Below are 27,797 nucleotides of genomic sequence, written 5' to 3' on the forward strand. Positions count from 1 at the left end.
TGCTTTTTACGAGATGGAAATTTGGCCACACAGCGACTGTAGTGGGCTCCACAGTCTTTAATGATGGCGCACATTTGTGGATGTTTCCCCCTCGGCTCTTTAAAAATTGTTCTGAAAAGCTAGAATTGGAAGGGACTCAAGAGAAGCGGTAGTGGATGGGGCAATCCAAAAACCCATTAATTTTTTAAAAACGATACCCCTCTTCAAAGCCAAGCTCTTATAAAGCAAACTGAGGTCTCACAGCCTTGTTCCAAACTGCATCCTATTGTTCTGGTGACATTTGGAGTTGAATTGCAGAGTATTAGAGTTGGAAGGGCCATCTCCTCCAACCCAAAGATCTCCAAAGAAGGAGAGTCCATCGCCATCTGAGGCCGTCCTTTCCACTCTGAAACAGCTCTTCCTAAAGTTTAGGTGGATTGGCTTTTTGTAATTTTAATCTATTCATTCTCTGGAGCAGCAAAAAACAAGCTGGGTCCATCTTCTACATGGCATCCCTTCAGATATTTGGAGATGGCTCTCTTACAAAGCCAGGTGTGGCATAGTGGTTTGTGCGTTGGACTGCAACTCTGGAAACCAGGATTTGGTTCCTGCTTAGCCACGAAACCCAATGTTGGGCAAGTCATAGTCTCCCAGCCTCAGCAGAAGGCAATGGCAAACTCTTCTGACCAAATCTTACCAAGAAAAACCCATGATAAGGTCAACATAAGGTACACAACAACATCATCATCATCATCAACAACAACAACAACAGGCCAAAGGCGAAAACTGTTGGGTGTCTGAAGGGTGCCATGCCTAGGCCAGATGCCTGCCTCGTTCCCATCCTCCATTATGTCTCATTCCTGTCCTCCAATTCAATGCCTCCTCTTTCCCCACCACCATCGCCACTCCCGTGACAATAACTCTTGCAAACTTTCCACTGAAAAATGGCAGGAGGATAAATTTTACAACCTTTCTTTTGTCTCTTTTCAGCTGTCAGTGAGGAAATGCCCATTACCACGCTTTGTGGGGTCCTCCCTGGGAGTTTTGGGAGCCGGAATGCCTTGGTCTGGCCAGGCTCTGCAAAGGGCGAGATTGGAATCCAGAGCATTTCCCCCAGATCTGGGAGAACAACCCGCGTCTCTGATGTATAGTCATGGCATTAAGGAAATCTTTGGCCTCCCTTGGTGGGATTCCTCTTCTCACAGTCCGGAGAGTAAACAAGACAAAATATTTGGAGTACGGGACACAGCTTTTCTTTTTAAAGTATGACCAGCCAACCAGCCATGCCATCTAGGAAAACACTCCATTTTGCAACCTGTAACAATATTGCATGGCCATGTTGCATGCGAAGGCATTGTTTGTTTGTACCCTGCTTTCCTCTTTGGTTTACAGTATATTATAAATGTTTTATACTGCACATAAACTAAACATATAGGGCAATAAAATGGAACTTTGTCTGACACTCATTGCCAATGAGAATCCATTCTGTTTCTCCATATTATGTCCTGAAGGTGGCCTCTTCACCAGAGTTCACGTTATGCATCAGGATAATCATATGTTGTAGCTTAATTTCACACAATCTACACAATCAAAGGCTTTGCTGTAATGTATAAAGTATATGCTGATTTTCTTCTGACGTTATTTAGTGTGTCCCATAATCCAGTGTATGTTTGTAACATGATTCCTGGTACCTCTACCTTGGACCGCTGGCATTTCCCTCTCCATAGATGGTAAGTGCCTTTCTTGTAAAATTTTGAGTATCACTTTGCTTGCATGGAAGATCAATGCAATAGTCTGATGGTTGCTAATAGTACAATCTCCTTCTTGGAGAATCAAATGTTTCCAAACTGGGGGATGTTGTTGTGTGCCTTCAGGTCGCTTTCTGACTCATGGTGATGGTAAGTCAAACCTATCATGGGGGTTTCTTGGCAAGCTTTGTTCAGAAGGGCTTTGCCAATGTCTTCCTCTAAGGTTGAGAGCGTGTGACTTGCCCAAGGTTAGCATGAGCCGGGAGTTTGAACCCTGGTGTCCTAGAGTCCAACACTCAAACCACTACTCCATGCTGTCTCTCCAAATCTTTTACCATCTTTGAACTTCTCGCATTATCTGCCTTAAAGACAACATACGGAGACAGTATCCTGGGGTTTTCTCGGGCAGATTTCTGCAGAAAAGGTTTACCTCTGTTGCATTCCACTGAGACTGAGAGAAAGCCTCTTGTTTCCAGTGGGTTTCCATGACTGAGCAGGATTCGAATCGTGTTCCCGCAGAGGAGTCCTGGCCTGACACATGCTGGCTCCTGCCCATCACTATCATACTATATCATGTGGCTTTTCTACCCAGAGTTGTGGACCAGACATAGCACTGAACAGAAGGCAGACACAGACGCAACATGTGCTGCAGGCCTGTTTTTGTGGCGCCGCCTTCCGCTCCGGCACCACGCCGCAGTTTCATTGACTTTTGTTTTTGGGTTACGGAGCTTGCTCTGGCACGCTCCTGAACACGGTGCAATGGGGGCGGCTTGCCAAATATATATATATGAAATAAAAATGTCAACAGTGCAGTGGAGGGAAAAAGGATTCTCCCCGCCAACGCTTTTGATGTCAATTTATGAATTTTCTTGAGACAAATGAGAAGGGAGGCCAGACTCGTGCCAGGAGAAAGGATGGAGATTTCTCTGTTGTTCATCCTCATTTTCCTAGACAAATCATTGCCGCACTTGGCTCTCTGCTTTGGGAGCCAAATTAATGTATCTGTGCAGTTTTTGTAAGGTATTTGCACATCTCGAAGTATTGTGAAAAATTGTTTGGCGACGTGTAATTTGGAGAAAAGCAAAGCAAAAAACACCAACCTGAATCTTGCCCAGTAGTTACAAGCCAGACGTACAATGTTGTAATTTTGGGGATTCACGTTTGCAGTCCTTAATGTGACCCATCCAAACCCACCTTTTCAGTTGAACAGTGCCTTACAGAAGGGTTTCTGACCAACTTCTGCAGTGACCAAACAAGTCGATTACGATTGCCTAAGTTGGAGGTATGCTATCGTAATTCATTTGCTTTGCTCGCCTCCCTGGGCTGCTTGGTCTTCCCTCATGTGGCATCCAAAGAAAAGGAACAGGCAAAGTGACCCAGGGAATGAAAAGATAGCAAACCAAAGAGTTTGACATGTAAACATGTTAGGCTAGATAGAAGTAAAAAGTCTTCTGGGACATGCAAATGTGGCACACCAGGGGCGTTTTTCACACCGTACAATTACATTGATTCCTGCCCATGGAATCCTGGGGACTTGTAGTACTTAGGAATTTTCTGCTAGAAAGCTCTAGTGCTCACCAAACTAACAATTCCAGGATTCCAGAGAATGGTTGTCATGGCCGTTCAAGTGGGATCATGGTGTCCTTACTGTGCAATGTGGAGAAAACAAAGAAAGAGCTTAGTGTTCTTGTTTGGATCAAGAAAAACAATTTCGAATGACAGAAGATAACACCAGATTTTGACAAACATTAATAAAGTCAGGAATGCAGAGGGACAAGGATGCAGTGCCCAGGCTGGCTCCCAAGTCAACTGTGGTTGCATCAAATCCACTCTGAGTTTTGACCCGAATGTTAAAGGAATTATTTCTGAGGTATTGAATCCTATGCATATGTGCCTTCAAATCACCACTTGATTTAGGAATTTTATAGGATTTTGTTAGGCAAGGAATCCTCAGAGGTGGTTTTGCCAGTTTCTTCCTCTGAAATAGAGCCTCCAGTACCTGGGATTCCCTTGTGGTCTCCCATCCAAGTACTAAGCAGATATGACCCTGCTTAGCTTCCAAGATAAAACAGGATCCGGTGCCTTGAGGATATCCAAAATTAGGACAAGCGCCACTCTTTAGGGTGGCTTCCTAGGCCTTAATTAAGATTAAAGGCAGTATGGCACCATCAAAAGCCATTCTCCATTGCCGCCTTCTTCACCATCGGCTCTCCACCAACAGAGGCGGTGCAGAAGCAGTCAGGCCTGGGCGAGGCTCTCTTCCGCCCCTCCTTCCACCTGCCTGGTTGCCAGAGCGACGCAACTGAAGCGGAGGCCAAGGCGGGACTCCATTGCCGCCTTCTTCACCATCGGCTCTCCAGCAACAGTGGTGGCGCAGAAGCAGTCAGGCCTGGGCGAGGCTCTTTTCTGCTCTTCCTTCCACTTGCCTAGTCTCAAGACCATTGAACTCTGTCCCCAGTTTTTGTCATTATTTAAAAAGTCACAATAGATCGATTGCAGACTATTTAGGGGACTACGAGACACTGGTTAGATGGAGGCTCTTGAGGTCAATCAAGATATATATCCATCATTGTATGTTTCAGGGGAGGGATTAGATGTCTTCAACGGAGCAGCAATTCAAGTTGTGCAGGGCAATGGAAGATATGGCATTAGCAGGGCAAAAGGTCATTACAGAAGAAGACGTGATAGATGTCTGATATCTATTCCGCCTTCCATTCGCCCTGCTACCCCAAAAGATCTGGAAAGCATGCCTAACCATTCACCAAACCTTTCCCTGCTCTTATGTAATGCCAGGTCAGTGAAGAATAAGTCCCGTATCATCTATGACTTACTGATAGATCACAATGCTGACCTGGCATGTATCACAGAGACCTGGCTAGGAGCAGATAGCTCTGTAACCTGGGCTCAGGCCCTTCCGGCCGGGTACTCTGTCAATGAGCAGATAAGGGGAAGCGGGAAGGGGGGAGGCGTAGCCATAATCCATAAAAACAATCTCACTTTAACCAGGATACCTATCCGTGCATTAAACCACATTGAATGCATTTACCTTCGCTTGAAGACCAGGGAGAGTTTGGGGATTCTGTTGGTCTATCGCCCACCCCGTAACGTAACAGACTCCCTAACTGAGCTGACACAACTAGTCTCAGAGCTGATGTTGGAATCGCCTAGGCTGTTAGTCCTGGGCGACCTCAACATCCCTCTCAAGGGTGATTTGACTAATCTTACTGGTGCGGCTCGGGAATTCATGGGTTTAATGACAAACATGGGCCTCTCCCAGATAGTCTCTGAGCCCACGCATTATGCAGGTCATACTCTTGATGTGGTCTTCTGTACCGAACAGGCATATCCATGGGCAGAAATAACTAGTATCTCCGCATTATCATGGACGGATCATTTCCTGGTTAAGGTTGGTCTGGAGACTACTATTCCTCCCTCTAGAGGTGGAGGACCAATTAAAATGGTCCGCCCTCGAAGGCTGATGGAACCCATTAGGTTCCAAGAAGCCCTAGGGGGTTCTATGGTTGGCAGTGCCAGTGACTCTGTTGAAGTTCTGGTTAATTTATGGAATAACAACATCACCAGAGCTATAGACATGATCGCTCCCAAGCGTCCTTTCCAACCCAGTAAAAACCGTAACCCTTGGTACACTGAAGAGCTTAAACAAATGAAGCGGGTTGGACAACGACTAGAGAAGCGTTGGCTGAAATTTCAACTCATATCTGATAAGATACTTCATAGGACTTTTCTTAGGTCCTATCAAATGGCGATAGATGCAGCCAAAAAATCTTTCTACTCTGCATCTATCGCATCTGTGAAATCTCGTCCAGCTGAGCTGTTCAGGGTGGTAAGGAGTTTAACACAACTGCCTCCCACCCAGAACCCTCTATTAGAGTCAACCATAGCTTACTGTAATGCTTTTAATGATTATTTCACAGATAAAATCTCTCGGATAAGAGCTGATTTAGATGCCAACTTTAAGTCAGAAGCAATGAGAGAGGCATCCAACGCCTCCGCCATTACTGTTAGACTGGATCAATTTGAGTCGGTAAGTACTGAGGACGTGGACAAGCTCCTTAGTAGTCTGAAAAAAACGACTTGCCCTCTTGACCCTTGCCCATCCTGGCTGGCTGTCCAGGGGGGTGATATAGTCAAGCTGATGCTGAAAAATATAATCAATGCATCCTTCAGGGAGGGTACCCTGCCTTCTTGTCTTAAGGAGGCAGTGGTCAGACCACTCTTAAAAAAGCCCTCCCTGGACCCTCTGGATAGAAATAACTATAGGCCAGTCTCGTTGTTGCCATTCTTGAGCAAGGTGATCGAGAGGGCGGTCGCCAATCAACTACAGGCAGTCTTGGATGAAGCTGATTATCTGGACCCATTTCAAACCGGATTCAGGGCAGGATACGGAGTTGAGACGGCCTTGGTCGCCTTAGTCGATGATCTCCGTCTAGGCATTGACAGGGGAAGTGTGACCCTGCTGGTGCTCTTAGACCTCTCAGCGGCCTTCGATACCATCGACCATGGTATCCTTCTGGAACGCCTGAGAGAGTTAGGTATCGGAGGCACTGTTCTACAGTGGTTCCAGTCCTACCTTTCAGGCAGATTCCAGATGGTGGCGCTAGGAGACAGTTGCTTTTCTAAAAGAGAGATAAAATTTGGTGTACCCCAGGGCGCAATATTGTCTCCTATGCTGTTTAACATTTACATGAAGCCGCTGGGAAAAATCATCCGGAGACATGGGGCAGGATGTTATCAGTACGCTGATGACACCCAAATATATTTCTTTATGTCTCAAACTGACGCAGTGTCTATGGATGGCATCTCTCCTCTGAATGCCTGTCTTGGGGCGGTAATGGACTGGATGAGGGAAAACCGACTCAAGCTGAATCCAGGTAAGACGGAGGTACTTGTTATAGGAAACCCAAGCCCAGGTATGGAATTATGTCAGCCAGTTCTGGATGGGGTCACACTTCCCCTGAAAGACTCTGTCCGCAGCTTAGGGGTGCTCCTTGACTCGTCGCTTCACCTGACAGCTCAGGTAGATGCGACAGTCAGGAGCACTTGTTATCAGCTTCGGCTGATACGCCAGCTGCGCCCCTTCCTGGAGCAGGGAGACCTTGAAACAGTTGTACATGCGCTGGTCACCTCTCGATTGGACTTCTGTAATGCGCTGTATATGGGGCTACCCTTGTGCCAAGTTCAGAAACTTCAACTTGTACAAAATATGGCGGCCAGGTTAATTACAGGTACTCGTCGTACCGATCACATAACACCGGTTTTGAAATCCCTTCACTGGCTGCCAATTAGTTTCCGGGCAAGTTACAAGGTGTTGGTGATTACCTTCAAAGCCCTACATGGCTTGGGTCCAGAATACTTAAGAGACCGCCTACTTCCATACTGTCCGTCCCGCACTCTAAGGTCCTCGGGGAAGAATCTACTTCAGCCAATAAAATCTAGGCTAACTTCAGTCACCCAGAGGGCCTTTTCCATCGCAGCTCCGAAGCTATGGAATGACCTGCCGAAGGAGATCCGGGACATTTCTACTCTTACAGCCTTTAAGAAGGCTCTTAAAACGGATCTCTTCCGGCAAGCCTTCCCTACCTAGTTCTACTCCCCATTTACTGTGACTTATGTCACTCTGTCCACCAATTCTTCTCTTAAATTTAATGAGAAGAATTACATTAAAATTAATTAAAATAAAATCCTTGCCTCAAGAAGAAGAGCCCTCCCTCCATGACATCATCATCAGACCTGGGAGGGAGTGAAAAAGAGAGGCCCAACTTCCATCAGGCCTAACTGTGAATGTACGCTCTCTGTAATTTTATTGTATTTTATTTATTTATTGTATTTTATTTTATTATCTTTATTTTTACTGTTGTAACCCGCCTGGATTCCTTGTGATTGGGCGGGCTATAAATAAATTATTATTATTATTATTATTATTATTATTATTATTATTATTATTATCCATTTCCAAAAATTTGCTGGAGTAGAAACATCTCCGCTGAGCAAGAGAGCTAAAAAGGAGCCATCCTGGCCTCTCGGGATCGAGTTCCAAAGTCTGGGAGCAGCCACTGAGAAGGTCCTGTTTGCAATGTTCCCACCAAATGTGTCCATGAAAAGTATGAGATTGAGCGAAGACTCTCAGAGGTCCTAGATCTTGGGCAGGTTCATATGAGGAGATACAGTCCTTCAGATAGCTTGGACCTGAGCCGTTTCATGACACTCTTCAAGTTTCTATAAATTTGACCTGTATCCTCCTTGGAGCAAATGCAATGGCAGATGTTGCACTGCTTGATTGGGTTTGGAAAAGTGAATCCAAGCCAAAGCTAGGGCCACACCCCAATACTGATTGCTCATTGGTCAAATGCCTGGTTATGCCCTTGGAAACATTGTCCATATTTCTTTCTGTACCGATCCTTCATCACTTGCTAGTCAAATGCCATATCAACACAGTCTCAGCCAAGAACACAGAGAGCAATGAAAGCTGGAGGTGAGTCCTTTTCATTGTTCTGTCTTGGGTTGGAAGAGAACGATCGGAAAGTAAGTGCTCTGTAACCCTTCAGCTTTGCATGAAAAAAATCTTTGAGTCAGGGAACGTTTTCTTCTTCCAGTTAGAGAGCGACCCTTGAACATATGAAAGCCAGGTTTAGGAGCTTCTGTAACTGAGTCTTGGACACGTTCTTGCATGAGTTGGACAGGAACACAACACGATATCAAAGTTACTTCCATTGGTGCTCATGGCTGAAACCTTTTGGAGATGTTTCCTGGGCCATTCATTTCTGCAAAGCATGTTGGGCCTTACAGAAGAAGCCAGCTTAATACCAGATCATCCTGGAGCTGAGCAAGTGGTTGAAATGAGCTGCAAACTTCCCAGTTTGACTGGTTGGCTGGTCTTGAGACTGATCATTTGACAAAACGATCCTCTTCAAGGGATCATTCCCACGCCTCCCTGGGATCTACTGTGGCTGAATATACAGAGTTTCAAAATGGAATGTTTTAGGGTTAACCATTCAAAGCCTTGAGTCTAGATTGTTAGGTCTTTACATTTCAATTTCACCCAGGTTTGATTTATAATAGTAATAATAATAATAATATCAAATCAAATTTCATGTCCTGTTCATCTGGAAAAAAGAAGAAACCGATCATGTTTGGTACATTTCCCCCTTAAAATGGTTGTTTCTCTTCCTGTCTGCTTTCTCCATTGTGCAGCTTTCGCAACCATACATAGAAATCAGAAATACAATGTCATGGACCATCCTGGCTTTGGTATTGAGTGATGTATTTTTTTCACTTGAAGATCTCATCTACTTCCTTCATGGCTGCCCTTCCAAGTGCATTCCCTTAAAACCAATTGAAATGAAATTCTCCCGCTACCTTACCAAAGAGGGAGCACTTTTTGTTCAGGTCACACCTAAATGGCTCATGGCCAAGTCTGTCTCTTGTCTAATAGACAAGTTTCAAATGCCAGCTTAAGAAGGGATGGACCCAGATGCTTGGATTTGTAAGAATAATAACACCAAGGGGCACGCCTTTGGATTTATACTTTGCTTGGAGAAATCAACCAAATTTGCCTTTCAAATTGATTCCTTCTCTACCAAATGTCACATGGATCCATCTGCAGATAGCTCCAAACCATCATCTGTGTGCAGAGTGTTACAAAGCTGGAGTTGAGTCCCATTCATCAGTGGATTTTCAAAAAGCCAAGGGGCAGAGGAGAAACATGAGTTGGTCCCTGGATACAGAAACTTCCATGAAATTCTAGCTGCAAAGACTCCCTTGGTGACCGGAACATGGTCTTCTAGGAAAGAGATTCAGTTCAGGTATTTGCGGAGAGGTGTGGACAATCTTTTCAAAGTTCTTTCAGCTTTACCCATCCATAAAAGGCGGTAACATATAAGGTAGTCCTTGAGATTAGATTTGACAGAAGGAGGGACTGAATTCCCATCAGAAGAAGCCTGGTTTTTGTGCACCATCAGGGGAATGACTTGCTGTGAATGACATCTATAATCTATTTATCTAGAAGTGTTTACCTGCTCAGAAGCTAAAGGAGATAAAGTAGATAATATTCTTATGAAGTAGAATAAAACCCAAATTTCTAAGTCCAAGGCCCAAGGAAATATTATGGTTCTCACCCTCCACTGTAAACCCAAGAGAGATGGAGCTGAGATGGCTTCCCTTGGGAAGGATTTCCACAGTCGGGGTACCATTGCAGAGGAAGTCCTCTCTCATGTCTTCATCCATGTCTTGCTCCTTGGGATGATGGGACAGGCAACAGGTTCTCCATTGAAGATCTCAAAATCTCAGAGAGGTTTGTCACTAGAAGGTGACAGTCTTTCAGAGGTTCTATCCTCAAACCGTTTATGGCTCTGTGGGTCTAATAAACACTTTGAATGGAACTGCTTTGTTTACCAAATTGCATCAGACAAGGTGGATGGGAAATGTGAGATGCTTTCAGTTGAGTGAATTTACTGGCATAGTCAGAATTCTTCCTGGTTCCTCAAGGCAGGGAAAAAATGTGGTATTTTTCGGTGTAGTTCTCAAAGCCTTAGATTAGAAGGAGCATCCCTGACTAATCCTCTGCTATCTCAGTTTTTCAGCTGCTTTTACAATGTCCTGGTTTCCCTCTCCTTTGTTCTTCGCTTACTCCAAGTGGTGCAAACTGAAAGTAGGACGAGAGACAATTAACTGGGGCTGTTTCAGCCTAAAGGAGGAAACTGGAGAGTACTGGACTGTGGGGTGCAAGATGGGCAGATGGGCGAATTGGGATGAAGGACTGGGAATTATGAGATAGAAGTTGAGAGTTGGGGGAGACTAGAGGAAGAAGGGCATTGGATTGTCATGCTCTTAAATCATCACCAGTTCTTTTGAGGATGTTTCAGAAGGAAACATCTTGTGCATGGTGCATTTCGGAACCACTTAATTTACCTGCTGATCAACAGTGAGACTCATGATTGTCTGCAGGTCAAAACTTGTTAAAGAGAGGACGAGGTGGGGGTATGTTGCTTGGGATTTGCCTCCTGCTCTTGAGTAGCAGAGAAGGGCCCCAAATTTCCAGGTCTGGTTTAAACCTTGAAATCATTTTTGGCCTATAGACCCACATTACTTTACGGTGTCTCTCTTCCCTTCCTGGGCTGCTGTATGGATTCAGGTGGACACCCTCCAAAAGCAACATGCCAGAAGGCCTTGATTTTCACCCTCTTCCAACTTGGCCTCAGTGCAATCTTCTTCAGCTACATCTGGATAGCTGTGAAACCAGATCTGGGCAACCCTGTGCCTGTCACACTCTGACCACCAAAACGGCTGGAAAATAGCCTCCCAGTTGACAAGCATCCCTCCAAGCTTACCATCTTCTTGTGGACCTGGCCTTTTGACACACCTATTCCTATCAAAAGGTGTTCCCAGCTGCTGGGCATCCTGGACTGCTACATCACAGCTAACTGCAGCCGGTACCAAAAGGCCGATGCGCTCATTGTACACCACCGGGATGTGTGCTGTAGTCCCAGGAGACTCCCTCAAGAGCCTAGGCCACCGTTCCAACACTGGATCTGGTTCAACATGGAGTCACCCACCGCCTCTCCCAACCTCAGCATGATGGACAACCGCTTCAATCTCATCATGTCCTATCGGAGAGACTCAGATATCTTCACCCCTTATGGGTGGATGGAAGTTCTTCCTCAGCCGCAAAATATCACCATCCCACCCAAGTCTAAGTTGGTAGCGTGGGTGGTGAGCAGCTGGAGACCTGGCACTCATCGCGTGAAATACTATGAGGAACTGGAGAAGCACCTCCAGGTGGACATCTATGGAGAGCATCGCCTACCTCTCCCATGGGATAAACATCTGTCCACAATATCCCAGTACAAATTCTACCTAGCCTTTGAGAACTCCATTCATGAGGACTACATCACCGAGAAGGTCTGGGAGAAGGCCTTCCTTGCTGGGGCTGTACCTGTTCTTCTTGGACCTCCAAGAAAGAACTATGAACAGTATATGCCTCCAGATCTGTTCATTCATATTGATGACTTCCCTTCTGCCCAAGAATTGGCCAAGTTCTTGCACAAATTGGACAGGAACACGACACGATATCAGAGTTACTTCCATTGGTGCTCATGGCTGAAACCTTTTGGAAAATTCTCATGGGCCATGCATTTCTGCAGAGCATGCTGGGCCTTACAGAAGAAGCCAGTTCAATACCAGACTATTCCAGAACTGAGCAAGTGGTTCAAATGAAGCGTAATCCCGCTCTGGTTTAAAGCAGTTGGTCAATTGACCTCTCAGGGACTCAACTGTTGGCAAAGAAAGATGTCTTGCAGACTTAACTGGATTTGGAGCAGATTAATAAAGTGGAAAACAGCATATTTTACAACTTGGTTCCCTTTTATTGACTTCATTAATCATTCAGCTGTTGCCCATCCTAAATCATGTGTGAATGTGAATGATGGTATTACTAGGAAAGACTCAAGGTAGTCTATTATTTATAAAGATGATTCCACAACCTGCGCTTTGCCTCCTGCATTTTGAAAACTGACATTTCAAACATGCAGTTTTTTCTTTTACCTTTCGTACTGCTTAAATAAAGTACCACAAAATTTAAGAAATAATGGCAAAACCCCAAAGAAGTAAAGGCAGTAAGCAAGCTGCTTACGTCTATTGCTACAAAATGAGTTCAAACAAGGGAAAAGGCAATTTGCACACAACCAGGACAGAACCAGTGAATTCAAATGACAAGACAAGAGATGCCACCTAAACACTGGGAAGAACTTCCTGACTATAAGAGCTATTTGATAGTGGAAAAGGATGGCGGACTCTCCTTCTTCTGAGGTCTTTGAACGGAAGTTAGATGGGCATTTTCCATGAGTGCTTTCTCTTTTCCCATGGCAGGGGGTTGGACTTTATAGCCTTTGTGGATCCTTGCAACTATACTATGAATCAGTCCATGACAGTTTCACCTTCATTTGATGGCTATGAAAGAAAGAAACTTGGGCGATGAAGTAATTTGAAATGTTTAGTATTTTTGTATTTGAAAGAAGATGCCCCTCCCTAGCAACCACTGGCCATATAATCCCTTTCATTAAGATCACATCAGGGTCCGGCTGCATTGCTTCGGCTGAAAAAACAACATAGATGTTATTTGAGAAGGGTGGAACCCATCAATCTTAGGACAGAAAAACTAGGAAAAAGCTCTAAAGCAGCAGGTGACACACCATTGCGCTCATACACCTGTTAAGGAACACAACCTGTAGAAAAACTGTTGGGTTTCTGCTTGCCAGGCTTTCTGTGCAGATAGGGGTCGATGCTCTCTGGATGAAAGCTAGAGGTGAGTGTCTCTCATCCTTCTCCCGTTTGATTTCCAATATTTCCAAAATTTCAGCTTTGATTTCAGTTGATTTCCAAGAGAAGAAGTAGAGGGCATATCCTCCAACTGTCCCAACTTGTTAGGGACAGTACTCATTAATCTTCTGTCATCCCACTTTAGCATCTACTTTTAAAATATCCCATCTCTCTCCCTTCCTCTTACTTTGCCTCTTTGTTCTCCATTTACTTGAGCTGCTGCAACATGTATTCAACGTGCAAAAGTAGTTTACATTCATCTTAGGAGAAGGAAGAGCAAAAGCAAACTGCTGCAGCTTCTCTGAGCTTGTCTGTTCTTCCTTTTTAATAACTTTGACCTTCTTGACCACACTCCAAAGTTGCTTCACCATAACATGTCCAAACTTTCATCTGTGAAAGGATGGAGAGTATGAGAGGTGGACCTGCAACATACTTTTCTTTAGTTTTTTGTGGGTTTTTCGGGCTCTGTGGCCATGTTCTAGCAGAGTTTCTTCCTGATGTTTTACCAGCATCTGTGGCTGGCATCCAGCCACAGATGCTGGCAAAACGTCAGGAAGAAACTCTGCTAGAACATGGCCACAGAGCCCGAAAAACCCACAAAAACTATGGATGCCGGCCATGAAAGCCTTCGACTTCACATACTTTTCTTTCACGGTGGGTAGATAGACCCATGTTCAGTCCTCTACACAGCTTTGCATTTAAGGTTTTGTAGGCTTAGCAACCAAAAGAAGTATAAATGTGACAATATTGCCACAACCATAAATCCTGATGCTACCAACTTTACCAGATTTGGGGAGAAAGAGGTCCATTCTGCCAGCAAGTGAAGCACGGATGACTGATATTTCCATCAGCTTTTGAGGGGTTCTGCCATTAGAGGTAACTCGATTAGTTATACCAAGCTAAGTAGTATATATAATATTCCAGGAATAAACACAGACACCCAAAGCCTAAATCTTCCCATTGCTTCACTTCATCTCTTCCTTGCCCAGGTTGCTCCATGAATTCCACTAGACAGACGCAAACATGGACTCTCTGGAAACTTCTCATCTTCACATTCCTCCAGGTTGGGATCAGTGGAATAGTCTTCATCTACATCCGATCTGTGAACTTAGATCTTGGGGTCCCCATTCTGCAACCACCACAACCGTTGAGAAGTAGCCCTCTAATTGAGAAGACAATCTCCAACTTCACCATCCTGCTGTGGACCTGGCCTTTCGGGGTGCGCTCCCACATTGAAAAATGTTCCAGGCTGCTGGGCATCCCTGATTGCCACATCACCATCGAGCGCAGCTGGTATTCAAAGGCAGACGCAGTCCTCATCCACCATTTTGATCTCTATGGTAACCCTAAGAGACTCCCCCAAAAGCCAAGGCCACTATCCCAACGCTGGATCTGGTTCAACTTGGAGTCACCCACGTCCCACTCTGTACAAAGCTTCTTAGACAACCGCTTCAATCTCACCATGACTTACCGAAGAGATTCAGACATCTACACTCCTTATGGGTGGATGGAAGTTCTTCCGCAGAAACAAAATGTCACCATTCCCCCCAAGTCTAAGCTGGTAGCTTGGGCAGTGAGTAACTGGAAACCAGACTCTCGACGGGTAAAATACTATGAGGAACTCAAGAAGTACCTCCAGGTGGACATCTATGGACGCCATCGCCTACCTCTTCCTCGGGACCAACATCTGTCCACATTGTCGCATTACAAATTCTACCTGGCCTTTGAGAACTCCATTCATGAGGATTACATCACAGAGAAGGTCTGGAGGAATGCTTTCCAATCTTGGGCTGTTCCCATTGTCCTCGGACCTCCAAGAGAGAATTACGAACGCCATATTCCTCCAGACTCGTTCATCCACATCGATGACTTCCCATCTGCCCAAGGGTTAGCCAACTTCCTTCATGAGTTGGACAGGAACACGACGCGATATGAGAGTTACTTCCGTTGGCGCTCATGGCTGAAACCTAATGGACCAACTCCTTGGGCCTTTAAGTTCTGCAAAGCATGTCAGGCTTTGCAGGAAAGTCTAGTTCAATACCAGACAATCCCGGACCTAAGCAAATGGTTCAAGTAAAGTGGATAAAACCATTGTTGTAGAGGAAGGTGAGCTACCTTGTTTGAACCAGCTGGCCTGTGTGGGACTGGTCATTCGGCAAGGTCAAGATATCACTAAGACTTAACTGGACTTGGAAAAGATTAACAGAGAAACCAAGGAAAGAAGAAGGCAGTAAGCCATTGATGGATAGTTGTGATCTCTGTGCAGTTTAGAGATATTTGGAGGTTGAATGTTGCACACCCTCCAACATGTCATCAATGAAAAGTAGGAGAGGGCATAATAGCCAGGCAACAAGAAAGAAAAATATTCAGGGTAGCTGTGTTTGCCATAAAGCAAAGTTCAGTAACATCCAAAATCCACAAAATAGTGGTACCTTTAATCAGCTAACCAAAATGCACAAAATACATGATGCAAGCTTTTGAAGCTCCCCTGGCTTCTTCATCAGGCAAAGGGTTTAAAAATCACCCAGGAGAAAAATAAAATAAAAACAAACAGCATTAGTCACAGGCTTTCATTTTCTATGGAAGCCAGTCCCTCCTCCATGAGGCTTCAAACAAAGGCTTCAAACAAAGCCTTCCAAAGTCCATGGTATCAAATGTGAACTCCATTATTAATACAAAAAGGTGCTTCTTTTGAGATCCCAGGTGTCACAGCATCACAAAGGAGGAGGAAACCATAAAATAACAGGTGTATCTCAGCTGTAGCCCTAAAGCAATGGCTCCCAAACTTTGGTCCTCCAGGGGATTCTGGGAGCAGAAGTCCAAGACACCTGGAGGAACAAAGTTTGGGAATCACCACCCTAAAAAAGAATGGTAGGTCTCAGGGACTGGCAGGCCTTATGGAGGCCTAGGCCTCAGGGGATCTTGGGCTTAGGGATTTGTAGGATTTATGGATCTGTAGGTCTCTAAAGAAATTGTAGGCCTCATGGAGCTTAGACTTCAGGGGCATGGTAGCCATCTCTTGGTCTCTCCACTGTCCTAAAAATGGTCTGAAAGGGGTCCGAAAGGACTAGTGGGGACCAGGACATATCTGGGAAGAATTTCAAAATGCCCTCCATTTTGAGCATGGCTATGAAGCATGGGTTTACATTCCTATGAGTGATTTTAGCTTTCATTTTTGTAATGGCCTACATTTTGTGGTGCTTTGTCCTTTCCAGTGAAATACTTTTTTAAAAATAATCTTTATTAAATTTTACATTATATACAGAAATGAAAATGAAATAAAATAGAAAGATAGAAAATAATCATTTGCTTTTGTCTTCTTATTTCCCTTTACCCCCACCCCCTTTATTAACTATGTAAATGCAAGCTTAACAGCTGTGTTAATATATTCCTCAATTGACGTTTAAATTGATATGGCTACTATTCCTTCACAACACCATAACTTTGTGTTTAAATAAATGCATATGCCCTTGAAATATAAAAGATTGCCTTTTTATCAAAAACGTGTTGTAACAATCTGGTCTTCTTCCAATTTGTCTCAAAGTATATGTTTAGATAATAACAAGAAAAACAGTGATAGTTAAAAATAAGACTTATTAAGAAATTCCTTTTAAATTGACCATCTGTCTTTACAAAATTTTATTGACGGGTCCCAGATCTGATTTGCTTCTTCTACTCCATCTCTTAGCTTCATTGTAATTTTATCCATCTCCACTATTTCTAAAGCTTTATATAACCAAATATCCATTGTCGGGACTTCATCATTTCTCCAAGCTTTGGCTAGGGAGATCCTTGCAGCTGTTATTAAGTACAAAGTCGGTTTTAAATTCTGTCTTATCTCCTTACTGTCTATCATATTCAACAGAAATAATTCTGGTTCCATTTTCATTTCAATTTGTAGTATGTTTTGTATTATCTTGTGAATCTTGTTCCAATAAGCTTTAACATTCGGGCATGTGCACCACATGTGATAGAATGAACTCAGGTCTGTTACAGACAGCCAAAATAAAGCTGCTTCGAGTCACAGTGGAGGTATGGTGTTTCAATGATGCATGCGTCCTAAGAGTCCAGAAGTCGCACCAAAGCCACACTTCAGCCCTAAGGACTGGAACGTGGCTTTGGTGTGGCTTCTGGACTCTTAGGACGCATGCATCATTGAAACACCATACTTCCACTGTGACTCGAAGCAGCTTTATTTTGGCTGTCTGTAACAGGCCTCACTTTCCCATTACATCTCTAACATAATCCTGTCTTGCTTTTATATATTTTACTTAATCTGGAAGGGGTCAAATACCCCCCGTGGATCATTTTTAATAGATTTTCTTTCATGTCCATGCATAATGAACATTTTAGATCTTTCCCCCAGGCTCTTTCCCATTTTTCCAGTGGTATTGAATGTCCAACATTTTTAGCCAAACTAATCATACATGGTTTAATTCTTTCCTTTTCCAATTCTAATTTAAGGCAATGTTTGTATAATTTTGAAATAACCCCTTTCCCCCCATTTAAAGATAATTGTATCTAATTCTGTCTCTTCCGTATTGAAGCCTAGCTGTTTTTTGTCTTGCCTATATCTCTCCGCCAACGGTAAATATAAGAACCATTGTAATTTGATTCCTATCTCTTCTAATTCTTCTTTTGTTTTAATTATTCTTATTCCTCTTTCCCTTTCAAGAATCTTCTTGTATTTTAACCATCCTTCTATACATATTCTTTTTAACAACGCTTCATGTGAGGATACCCAATTTGGCAGGGCTCTGTATAGTTTTCCTTTATAAATTTTCCATATTCTCAGAAGTGCTTTTCTAATTATATGATCATTAAAATTTTTATTTTGGGTCTCTTTCCCATACCACAGATATGCGTGCCACCCATAAATCAAATTGAATCCTTCTAGATCTAATAATTTTTGGTTCTCTAAATGTATCCATTCCCAAATCCAATCTAGACAGCATGCGTGGTAATATAATTTAAAATCCGGCACTGCAAACCCTCCTCTTTCTTTGCTGTCTGTTAGTGAAGTCCATTTTATTCTTGATTTCTTATTTATCCAGATACATTTGAGTACAGTATATCTTTTTTCCATTGTCCAAATATTGAATCTTTCATTATTATTGGTAAGTTTTGAAATAAAGAAAATCATTTTGGGTAGCATGCACATTTTAAGTAGGGAAATTCTTAACGATATTGCTAAGATATCTGTAATTTTGACCAAGTTTCTAAACTTTCCTTTATTTCTTGCCAATTTTTCTTATAGTTGTTATCAAATAATTCGCTGTTTTTATTTGTTATAATAATCACTCCTAAGTATTTTACTCTTTTCTGTATTGGAATTCCAGTTTCCCTTTGTAAATGTTCTTGTTTCCTTTTCTCCAAATTACATGTGATCATAGCCGATTTGGCTTTATTTATTTTAAAACCCGCACCTTCCCCAAATTCATTAATTAGTTGCATTGTTTTTTCACAATTTACAAGAGGATCTTCCATTATTATTACTGTATCGTCCGCATACGCTTTAATTCTATGTTCCTGGCCTTTAATTCTTGTTCCCTTGATGTCTTTATTCTCTCTTATTTCATTACATAAAATTTCCATACAAGTTATGAATAACAGGGGCGAGAGAGGGCATCCTTGTCTGGTACCCTTCTCAATTTTACATTTATCTGTTTTAGATCCATTCACGATAATTTTTGCTGTTTGTTCTGTATATATTTGTTTAATCCAATTCACTATATTCTCTCCGAGATCTCATTTTTGTAATAATTTTAACATACATTGCCAATTTAGATTATCAAAGGCTTTCTCAGCGTCGAGGAACATTAGTGCCAATTCTTTACCAGGCTTTTTTTCATAGTAATTATGTTTATTATTGTTCTGATATTGTACTTGATTTGTCTTTTTGGTAGTAAGCCATTTTGATCCTCTTTTATCCAATTTTTAAAGAAAATTTTGAGTCTCTCTGCCAATATACTTGTAAATATTTTGTAATCTGTATTTAAAAGTGACATGAGTCTATAATTTTGGGGTAAGCTAGGATCTTTCCCTTCTTTGGGAATCAGAATTATATTGGCTTCCTTCCACGTGTTCGGTATGCCATTCTTAGCAATATCGTTAAATAATTTTTGTAGGGGGCTAATTAATTCCTCTTGGAATACTTTGTAATACATTATTGTGAACCCATCCGGGCCTGGGGCTTTCCCATTTTCCCCTTTATTTATTGCATCCCTTATTTCTTGTTTCGTGAATGGATTGTTCAGTAATTCTTTCGTTTCTTGTTTTAAATTCTTTTTTTGTTATTTTGTCCAAATATTTCTCTATCTTTTCTGAGTGGGTTTCTCTATTATTTGTCTCAGCGTACAAACTCTGAAAATACTTGTATATGATCTCTTTTATTTTATCAGGATTTACATGTCTTATTTGGTTTTCTTGCAATTCTGTTATTAGGTTCCTCTCCTTTAGATTTTTAACTTTATATGCTAAGAATTTCCCCGCTTTGTTTCCATATTCAAAATATTTTTGTTTTGCGAATTTTATTTTTTTGCTAATCTCTTCTGCAGTTAAATAATCTAATTTTTTTAACATACTAATTTCCTTTCCAATTTTTACATTTTGTGGATTTTGAATTCTAGCTTTTTCTCTTTCTTGAATTTTCTTTGAAATCTCTTGGATTTCTTTGATCTTTTTGTTCTTTTTTTCAATACTGCTTTTGATTAAAAGCCCTCTAATTACTGCTTTCGATGAGTCCCAAATTGTTTTGTAATTCACTTCCCCTTCGATATTTTCTTTAAAAATAATACTGTAAGTGTTCTTTAATCTGCTTTTGAATCTTTTCGTCTTTTAAAAGAAATTCATCTAATTTCCAGGAGTAATCTTGTTTCTGACTATATATCTCAAGTGTATTTTGGTTATGATCTGAGATTTAATTAGTTATAATGTCTACTTTTTTGATGCTTTTCCAGAGCTCTTTTGAAATGTCAATTCTGGAGGCTTAAATATGGGGGTTTGAGTAAAATGTATATTCCTTACTGTTTGGATGTTTCTGTCTCCAAGGGTCCACTAAATTCAGACTTTCTAGCAAATTAAACAGTGATTGTGGTAGTGTACCTTGTTTTATATCTATTTTTTTGTGTGATATTCTGTCTAGGGCTGGGTCCACAACCCCATTCCAATCACCCAATAAAATATGTTGTTCGTAATTTAAATTTTGTATTTTCTTATTTAATTTTTTGCAGAAATTTGCTTTATTTCCAATTGGGCCGTAAACTCCTATTGCAAGGGTATTTTTCCATTCCAGATTAATTTCAATCGCAACATACCTGCCTTCCTCATCTGTAAATATTTCTCTCCCTTTAATATGATTCTTCACATAAATTACCACTCCATTTTTTTCTTGTCACCTGCTGAGACAAAGCTTTGACCTAATTTTGGGTTTTTAAAGTATTTTTCATCTTCTTTCCTAATTTTAGTTTCTTGAATACAACAGATGTCTATTCTTCCTTTTTCTAATACATGAAATACCTTCTTTCACTTATAAGGGGAGTTCATTCCCTTTACGTTCCACGAGAGGAACTTCATTTTCTCTGATATTTATTTTCTAACCTATGCTACGCCTCTACACTTTCTCCCTCTTTTCTTACTATCTCTTCCTCTCTTTCTCCTGTTTCTTCTTCTTCTTCGTCTGATTCTTCTTCCTCACTCTCTCTTCTTATGAAATAACTATCCACTCCCCCTACTGCTCCCAGAAGGGCTTCCTCAATGATATCTTCTCCTCTATCGGAATATGGAGTCTCCAATTCTTGCATTATCACCGTCTGTTCTCCTTTCCGATTACTTTTCTTTTCTTTGTTTTGATTCTGTTTCTGTTTCTCTTCATCTTCATTTGGATTTCTCTCATATTCTTTCTTTTTCTCTTCCTCACCTTTCTTATCTTCCTCCTTGAACCATCTATTATAGAAAGCTTTCGCTTTATCTAGTGTGTCCATTTTGTATTGTCTTTGTTTCCATGTAAAGGTGATGCTCTCAATTGGCTCCCAGCGGTATCTTATCTTTTTCTGTTGTAACATTCTTGTGAGAGTGGTGTAGTCCCTTCTTTTCTGTAATACTTCTCCCGGAACATCTTTAAACAACATAATCTCTTCTCCATCAATTATTAACTTTTTCTCATAACTTGCTTGTATCATTTTGTCCTTAATCCTTTCTCTAGTAAAATATACCGCAATGTCTCTGGGTAGACCTCTATTTCTGGCAGCTGACGAGTTAATACGGAAGATTTTATTGACATCTAGATCCAGCAGTTCCTTAGGACAGTTCACGAGTTCTGCAAGGGCGGGGATCCTTTCTTCATATAGATTTTCATTTTGTCTTTCCTTTAAACCTCTTATCTTAATGCATTTCTTCCTATCTTTTATTTCTCTTAATTTGTTTGTCTCTTTCACTTGTACTTGTGCTATTCCCAAGTCCTTTGTAGCTTTGTCTAACCTTCCTGTTTTGTCTTCTAGTTGTTTCACTCTCCCATCTCGTATTTTTACATCATTGTTTACACTTTTAATCGTGTTTTTCAGACATTCTACTTCTCTTTTAAGATCTTGTCTAAGTTCATCTCTCGAATCTTTTATCTCTTTACGTATATTCATTTCTAGCTTTTGTATTGCTTCCAAAATCTTAGAGTCCGACGTTTTCATTTCAACTGAAGCTCTTCTCCCTGTGGCTATCACCTGTTTGGACTCTAATTGTTGAAATTTCCTCTCTCTTTCTCTTGTTACCACGCTTATTCTTTCCATTCTCTTTTCAATATTCCTTCTTTGAGGGAGGGATATCTGTTGTCCTACAATTCTTAACAGAGGCTTAGTCAACTGTGTGTTCCTTTAATTTAATTTCCCAGGTCTCCTTAACCTCTTGTTTTAAGGTCAATCTTCTTTCTCGGTTTCTTTTCCCGGTCTCTAATCGATTTCACAGCTTTTTTTATTCCCTATGTAGTACTTTTATGTGATCACTAGATGTCAACCTCTGCGCTCCTGTGAGTTAACTCTGATCTGCTTAACCGTCTTTCACTAATTACCTGCCTCTTTTTGATCTCTTAATCTACTTCCCCATTTGATGTCACTTCCTCCCTCCCTCGCTTCCTCCCCGCCATGTGCTTCGTGACCTTGAAAACGATCAGCGCCGAAAACTCAAAGGTAGGCCCTATCTTTCTAACTTAAATGTATAACTGATTTAATCAAGCCCTTTTTCAATCATAATTATCATTTTCAGGACTCCCTCTTTCCTCCCTCCCAGCCACACACACGTCATCTCTACAGTTCCCTTTAAGTCCTCTTTCTTGCCACCACCTTTTAAACCGGCTCTTCTCCGCTGTTTCCTTTCTTTCCTGTGTTCTCTTCCTTGGGAATAGTTTGCTTCTCCTCCTCGTCTCCTCCTCATATCACCTCTCTCTCTCTCGACTGCATCTGCTTCTCATCCGTCGCCTCCACTCCTCGCTCTCTTTTTTATCCGTCTATTCCGTCTCTCCCTCTCCGTCTACTTCTCGTCTTCATCCGTCGCCTCTGGTCTCTCTTCTCTCCGTCTATCTTTCCTCCTTGTCTGCCGCTTCAACTTTTTCTCTTCTCAGGTTCTCAACTTCTCCTTCTCGCTCGCGGCTGCCCAACTCCTCTTTTTCTCCCGTTGCTCTTATAAGTTTATCAGTTCCCCCCCCCCCAGTCCTACGCTCCTTCTCCGTCTCTTCTCCAGCCTTTCCTCCCTCTCACCGTCCGGCAACCCGTCACGTCCTCCGTTTGTCTTTTCTGCGCACTGTTTATTCAAACCACCAAATCTTAAATCTTATCTCAGTCCCAGTTTCAATTTGATTTCTTCCGACAGTACAAATTGGAGAGCCCTTCTTAAATCAAAGTTCACTTTGTCTAGTCCCTCAACTGCAATCTTTCTGTCTTATCAACTCCGCGTACTTCCAACCTGAAAATTTTCTCGCCAGAGTAGCCTCCCTTGTGAGGAACTTTTTGTAGGGATTTACTTCTCTATTCAGAGTCCTTTTGTTCCATAAAAGAAAAAGGGCATTCTGGTGAAGTTGAACCACTCTTTGGTCCCCTTCCCGCGGCAGCGGATTGCTCGCGTCCCCCGTCTGAATCCGGGTCTCCTCCAAGCAAGGAGTGAAACCTTTCTTTCAGAAATGGGGACCCCGTGAGCCCATCCGAATCCCCTTTGTCAGGGGGAATTTTTGGGCAACTTTTAGTGCCCAATTCGCCGCGAGAGGAGTCGCTTACCACCAGCTATGTGGGTTGCAACTTACTCCTTCGCCATCTTGACCGGAAGTGCAGTGAAAGACTTTTGGTCATCCTACAAAAGGGGCCACAATATACTTGAAACCATAAATTTTAGAGCGCCATTGTGAGAGTTTGGGCAGCCCCCTTTCTGAGCATTAGAGGTACTGGATGTTGTCCCTTGGATGGGGAGGCCTATCGCACAGCGAAAAGCCTGGGCTTTGGGTAGTCTCTTTTGGGGGAGATCCCTAGCAGATGATCCAAAGAGAGCAAAAGTGAACCGGGGACAATCTTTCCCCAAAGGAAAGGAGAGCCACTCTGTGTGTGTGTGTGTGTATGCATATATGTGTGTGAGTGTGAGAGAGAGGTGCACATGTGTTTTGTGTATCTGTATTTATCATAAATTGCTAAGAACCGTCTGTTATTGTGTGCCCTCAAGTCATTTCTGACTTATGGCAACACTATCATGAGATTTTCTTGGCAAGATTTCTTCACAGGGGGTTTGCCATTGCCATCCTATGAGGCTGAGAGAGTGTGACTTGCCCAAGGGTTTACATGGCTGAGCCAGAATTCGAACCCTCGTCTCCCCCAGTGTCCTAGTCCAACACTCAAACCGCTACGCCACACTGTCCCTCAAGAAATGGGAATTCACACGTTCCTGTCATGCTCAGATACAAGTGTCCCCCAATGAATGTTGCTGAGCGAAACCCAGTGGGGGACCTTGGGCGAGTCACACTCTCTCAGCCTCAGGGAAAGGCAATGGCAAGCCTCCTCTGAACAAATCTTGCGAAGAAAACCCAGGATAGGTCCACCTGGCGGTCTCCATAAATCACAAAAAACTTGAAGGCACACAACAACAACTAAAGTTTTCAAAATATCAATAAGAGACAGTCAACAATCATTCATATTGTGAGGTTGTGTTTTTCTTTTAAAAACTTTTTGCATGTCTTTTAAATGATATTTAATATAATTTTACATAGTGATTCTAATTTTTTTTAACTAAGTGTATGGTGGAGCCTTTTAAAATTCATTGTGTGTGGGAGCTGCTCTGGGTCCTATGCTGGGAGAAAGGTAACATACAAACAAACGAATGAATGGAGAAATAAATCAATAGCAGGCAGCAGGATTGACAACCAGGAAGTTGCTGTTAACAATGGTTGTGCTCTACCTAAATACCAAATAAAAGTGCCGATTTCAGTTAATTAACCTAGTCTTTGTATAGATTCATCAATTACGTGACCCATGCACTTCTGTCTTTATGAAGGGCCTCCATTCAAAAATACAGGATTTATTTACAGTACTGTACTTATTTTGCTACTCTTGCCCAGTCTATATCAAAATTAAAAGCCTTTTGGCTATCAAATAAAGGACTTCCCTTATACTAAGAGACACATCAGGGACACATTTTCTGTCCTGCAAATAAGGGGGATCCCTAATAATAAGGGACCCATCAGCCCTGTAAGGGCCAAGCTTTTCAGCCCTTAAATGAAGGGCATCCTTTATAATAAGGGACGCCTATCAATCCTATAAGGGCCAAGCTCTCCAGCCCTTCAATAAAAGCATCTGTTGTAATAAGGGGCATTTGGAAGTCCTTGGATCCTATAGATTCAAGCATTCCTTACCTTGGTGAAGAAAGGAGTCCTACCCACTGCCACTGCTTTCCTTCCAGGGCTGCCTCATGGATTCCAATGGACAAAGGACCTCCGCAACTTGGAAGAAATTCTTGGCCTTTGTAGCCTTCCAGCTTGGATTCATCGTGATACTCTTTGCCTACATCGAAATGTCCATGGAAACAGAACCTGGGGGTCATGATCCTGCCACGCTGGCATATCCTGTTGACATGGGCTTCTCCAAACTCACCCTCCTGCTTTGGACATGCCCTTTCGGGAAGCACTGCCATATCGAAAACTGTTTCAAGCTCCTGGGCATCCCTGAGTGCCACATCACCACTGACCGCAGCTGGTATCCAAAGGCAGACGCAGTTCTGATCCACCATCGTGATCTCCATGGTAACCCCAAGAAACTCCCCAAAGAACCGAGGCCGCCATCTCAACGCTGGATCTGGTTAAACATGGAGTCTCCCAGCAACACCCCTAACCTCGACTCCATGGACAACCTCTTCAACCTCACCATGACTTACCGGAGAGACTCGGACATCTACACTCCTTACGGGTGGATGGAAGTCCTCCCTCAGCCTCAAAATTTCACTATTCCACCCAAGTCTAAGCTGGTGGCCTGGGTGGTGAGCAACTGGAAGTCAGGCTCTGGTCGGGTGAAATACTACAAGGAACTGAAGAAGTATATCCCAGTGGACGTCTACGGACGCCATCACTCACCTCTCCCTTGGGTTAAACAACTGTCCACGTTGTCCCAATATAAATTCTACCTGGCTTTTGAGAACTCCATACATGAGGACTACATCACAGAGAAGATCTGGAGGAATGCCTTCCTCACTTGGGCCGTGCCTGTCGTTCTTGGACCACCCAGAAAGAATTACGAACGTTATATGCCCTCGGACTCATTCATTCATGTCAATGACTTCCCATCTGCCCGAGAATTGGCAATGTTCTTGCATGAATTGGACAGGAACACAACACGATATCAGAGTTACTTCCATTGGCACTCATGGCTGAAGCCCATTCGAGGCTTCTGGTGGGACTTCAGCATCTGCAAAGCTTGTCAGGTCTTACAGAAGAAACCAGTTCAATTCCAGACCATTCCAGAACTGAGCAAGTGGTTCAAGGATGGGAGAAACCTCACTGCATGAGACAGCGAACTACCTTTCTTTGTCCAGCCTCTCTGTGACTGATCCTCTGGTAAGATCAAGGTGTCCCAAAGATGGAACTAGATCTGGAACACAGAAGACAACACAAGGGAGTGTTCGGAAGCACGGTTGTGTTTCTTTGTTTTTGTTAAGAAATTGCCAAGCAGAGGTCTTTGTGTCCATAGCTGTTAAAGTCTGGCTCTGAACCACTTTGTCTTGTTAAGAATATTAAGTTTTGAATATGGGTTGCCTTTGTTTCTTCTTTTTAATGATATGCTCCTTGCCTTTAACAACTTGGCTACAATGATGTGGTCCTTTCTGTGTTGGAATTCTCAGTACCTCTTCCATTTGCCAGATGGAGGTGAGAAGGAATTTCATACAGTTTGTCTTTTATTCATGCACCTCCAGCTTGCTTGGTTCATGTGAAGAAAATACACTAAAAATGTTTAAATTTCTTCATAAACAGCTCAGAAGAAATTTGAAATTTTTTAAAAAAAATTGCACAGGAGCAGACCATCCAACATTTTACAGATTTAAACCAGAACACATGTGGTCAAGTGTGTTCTTCCTCATTAATAAACAATCTCTTGTGGGCCAAGGCAAACGGCCTCTATTCTCATTCTTCTTGATTTGTCTGCGGCCTTTGACACTGTTGATCACTGTCTCCTGGTTGATTTACTTTCTGACCTTGGGTTCTCCGACTCTGCTCTCGACTGGCTTAAATCTTACTTGTCAGACAGATCTTTTGCAGTGGTCACTGGTGGTCAGACTTCGTCCTCTGTCCCCCTATCTGTTGGAGTTCCCCAGGGCTCTGTCTTGGGTCCCCTTCTGTTCTCTCTATACACACTGTCCCTAGGTAAACTCATCAGTTCTTTCGGTTTCTCCTATCATCTGTACGCCGATGACACTCAGCTGTATCTCTCCACCCCTGACCTTTCGACGGGGCTTGAACAGCAAGTTTCTTCTTGTCTGACTGCCATCTATCAGTGGATGCGGCTTAGGCGCTTGAAGCTCAACGTGTCTAAGACTGAGCTTCTCGTCTTTCCACCTAAACCCACCCTTCATTATTCCTTTTCTGTTTCTGTTGATGACACTTCTATTCGACTGGTTCATCAAGCCCGCAGTCTTGGCTTCATTTTTGACTCTTCTCTGTCATTTATTCCCCAGATTCAGGCCACCGCCAAGGCCTGTAGATTCTTTCTCCACAACATTGCCAAGATCCGTCCATTCCTCTCAATCTCTACTGCCAAGACTCTGGTCCATGCCCTAGTGGTTTCACGACTAGATTATTGTAACCTCCTTCTAACAGGGCTTCCTCTTTCACACCTCCATCCTTTAATCTCTGTCCAGTATTCAGCTGCCCGTATTGTCACATCCGCTCGCCGCTTTGACCATGTTTCTCCTCTTTTATCCTCCCTTCATTGGCTCCCCTTCCCCTTCCGCATCTGGTACAAGCTTTTGTTATTGACTTTCAAAGCCTTCCATGGATTGTCCCCTCCTTACTTGTCTGACCTTCTTTCTCCTTACATTCCTACTCGCACCCTCTGCTCTGGTAGTCAGTGTCTCCTGTCACAGTGTAGGACTACCACTGCCCCCTCCCGAATTCGTCCCTTCTCGCTTGCTGCCCCTTACTCCTGGAACCTTCTTCCCCCACATGCACACCTCATCACTTCTCCACCCAGTTTCAAAACTGAGTTAAAGATTATATTGTTTAGAGAA

The 27,797-nt window shown here is 42.7% G+C and overlaps 2 protein-coding genes and 1 pseudogene across 4 annotated transcripts; all 3 read left to right on the top strand.

The window, feature by feature from the left end:
• The first annotated feature begins 10,868 nt into the window (after nucleotides 1-10,868).
• On the top strand, nucleotides 10,869-11,960 carry LOC149308293 (4-galactosyl-N-acetylglucosaminide 3-alpha-L-fucosyltransferase FUT5-like; annotated as a pseudogene).
• A 2,098-nt stretch (nucleotides 11,961-14,058) lies between these two features.
• LOC149308294 (3-galactosyl-N-acetylglucosaminide 4-alpha-L-fucosyltransferase FUT3-like) lies at nucleotides 14,059-15,138 on the top strand. Its single transcript, XM_089536861.1, has one exon. The coding sequence runs from the start codon at nucleotides 14,059-14,061 to the stop codon at nucleotides 15,136-15,138; it is 1,080 nt and encodes a 359-aa protein (XP_089392987.1).
• A 574-nt stretch (nucleotides 15,139-15,712) lies between these two features.
• On the top strand, nucleotides 15,713-26,326 carry LOC149308295 (3-galactosyl-N-acetylglucosaminide 4-alpha-L-fucosyltransferase FUT3-like). Of its 3 annotated transcripts, none has more exons than XM_089537051.1 (2): nucleotides 15,713-15,743; nucleotides 24,984-26,326. In XM_089537051.1, exon 2 carries the CDS (start codon nucleotides 24,993-24,995, stop codon nucleotides 26,079-26,081), a length of 1,089 nt encoding a protein of 362 aa, XP_089393177.1. In that variant the 5' UTR covers nucleotides 15,713-15,743; nucleotides 24,984-24,992; the 3' UTR covers nucleotides 26,082-26,326. The 3 variants fall into 3 exon arrangements, with proteins under 3 accessions (XP_089393177.1, XP_089393176.1, XP_089393175.1); XM_089537050.1 differs by lacking the exon at nucleotides 15,713-15,743 and adding an exon at nucleotides 15,885-15,932; XM_089537049.1 differs by lacking the exon at nucleotides 15,713-15,743 and adding an exon at nucleotides 22,183-22,237.
• Nucleotides 26,327-27,797: the final 1,471 nt, after the last annotated feature.

Source organism: Sceloporus occidentalis, unplaced genomic scaffold, assembly GCF_023333645.1.
Source record: "Sceloporus occidentalis isolate IW3139 unplaced genomic scaffold, rSceOcc1.0.p SCAF_8, whole genome shotgun sequence".
In the NCBI taxonomy this organism is placed as follows: Eukaryota; Metazoa; Chordata; class Lepidosauria; order Squamata; family Phrynosomatidae; genus Sceloporus; species Sceloporus occidentalis.

Excerpts from the sequence above, each read along its gene's own strand:
- LOC149308294 (XM_089536861.1), top strand. The coding sequence starts at position 14,059 with ATGAATTCCACTAGACAGACGCAAACATGGACTCTCTGGAAACTTCTC.
- LOC149308295 (XM_089537049.1), top strand. The coding sequence starts at position 22,193 with ATGTGCTTCGTGACCTTGAAAACGATCAGCGCCGAAAACTCAAAG. Across the intron at positions 22,238-24,983 it reads TCAGCGCCGAAAACTCAAAG|GGCTGCCTCATGGATTCCAA; the intron begins GTAGGCCCTATC and ends CTTTCCTTCCAG.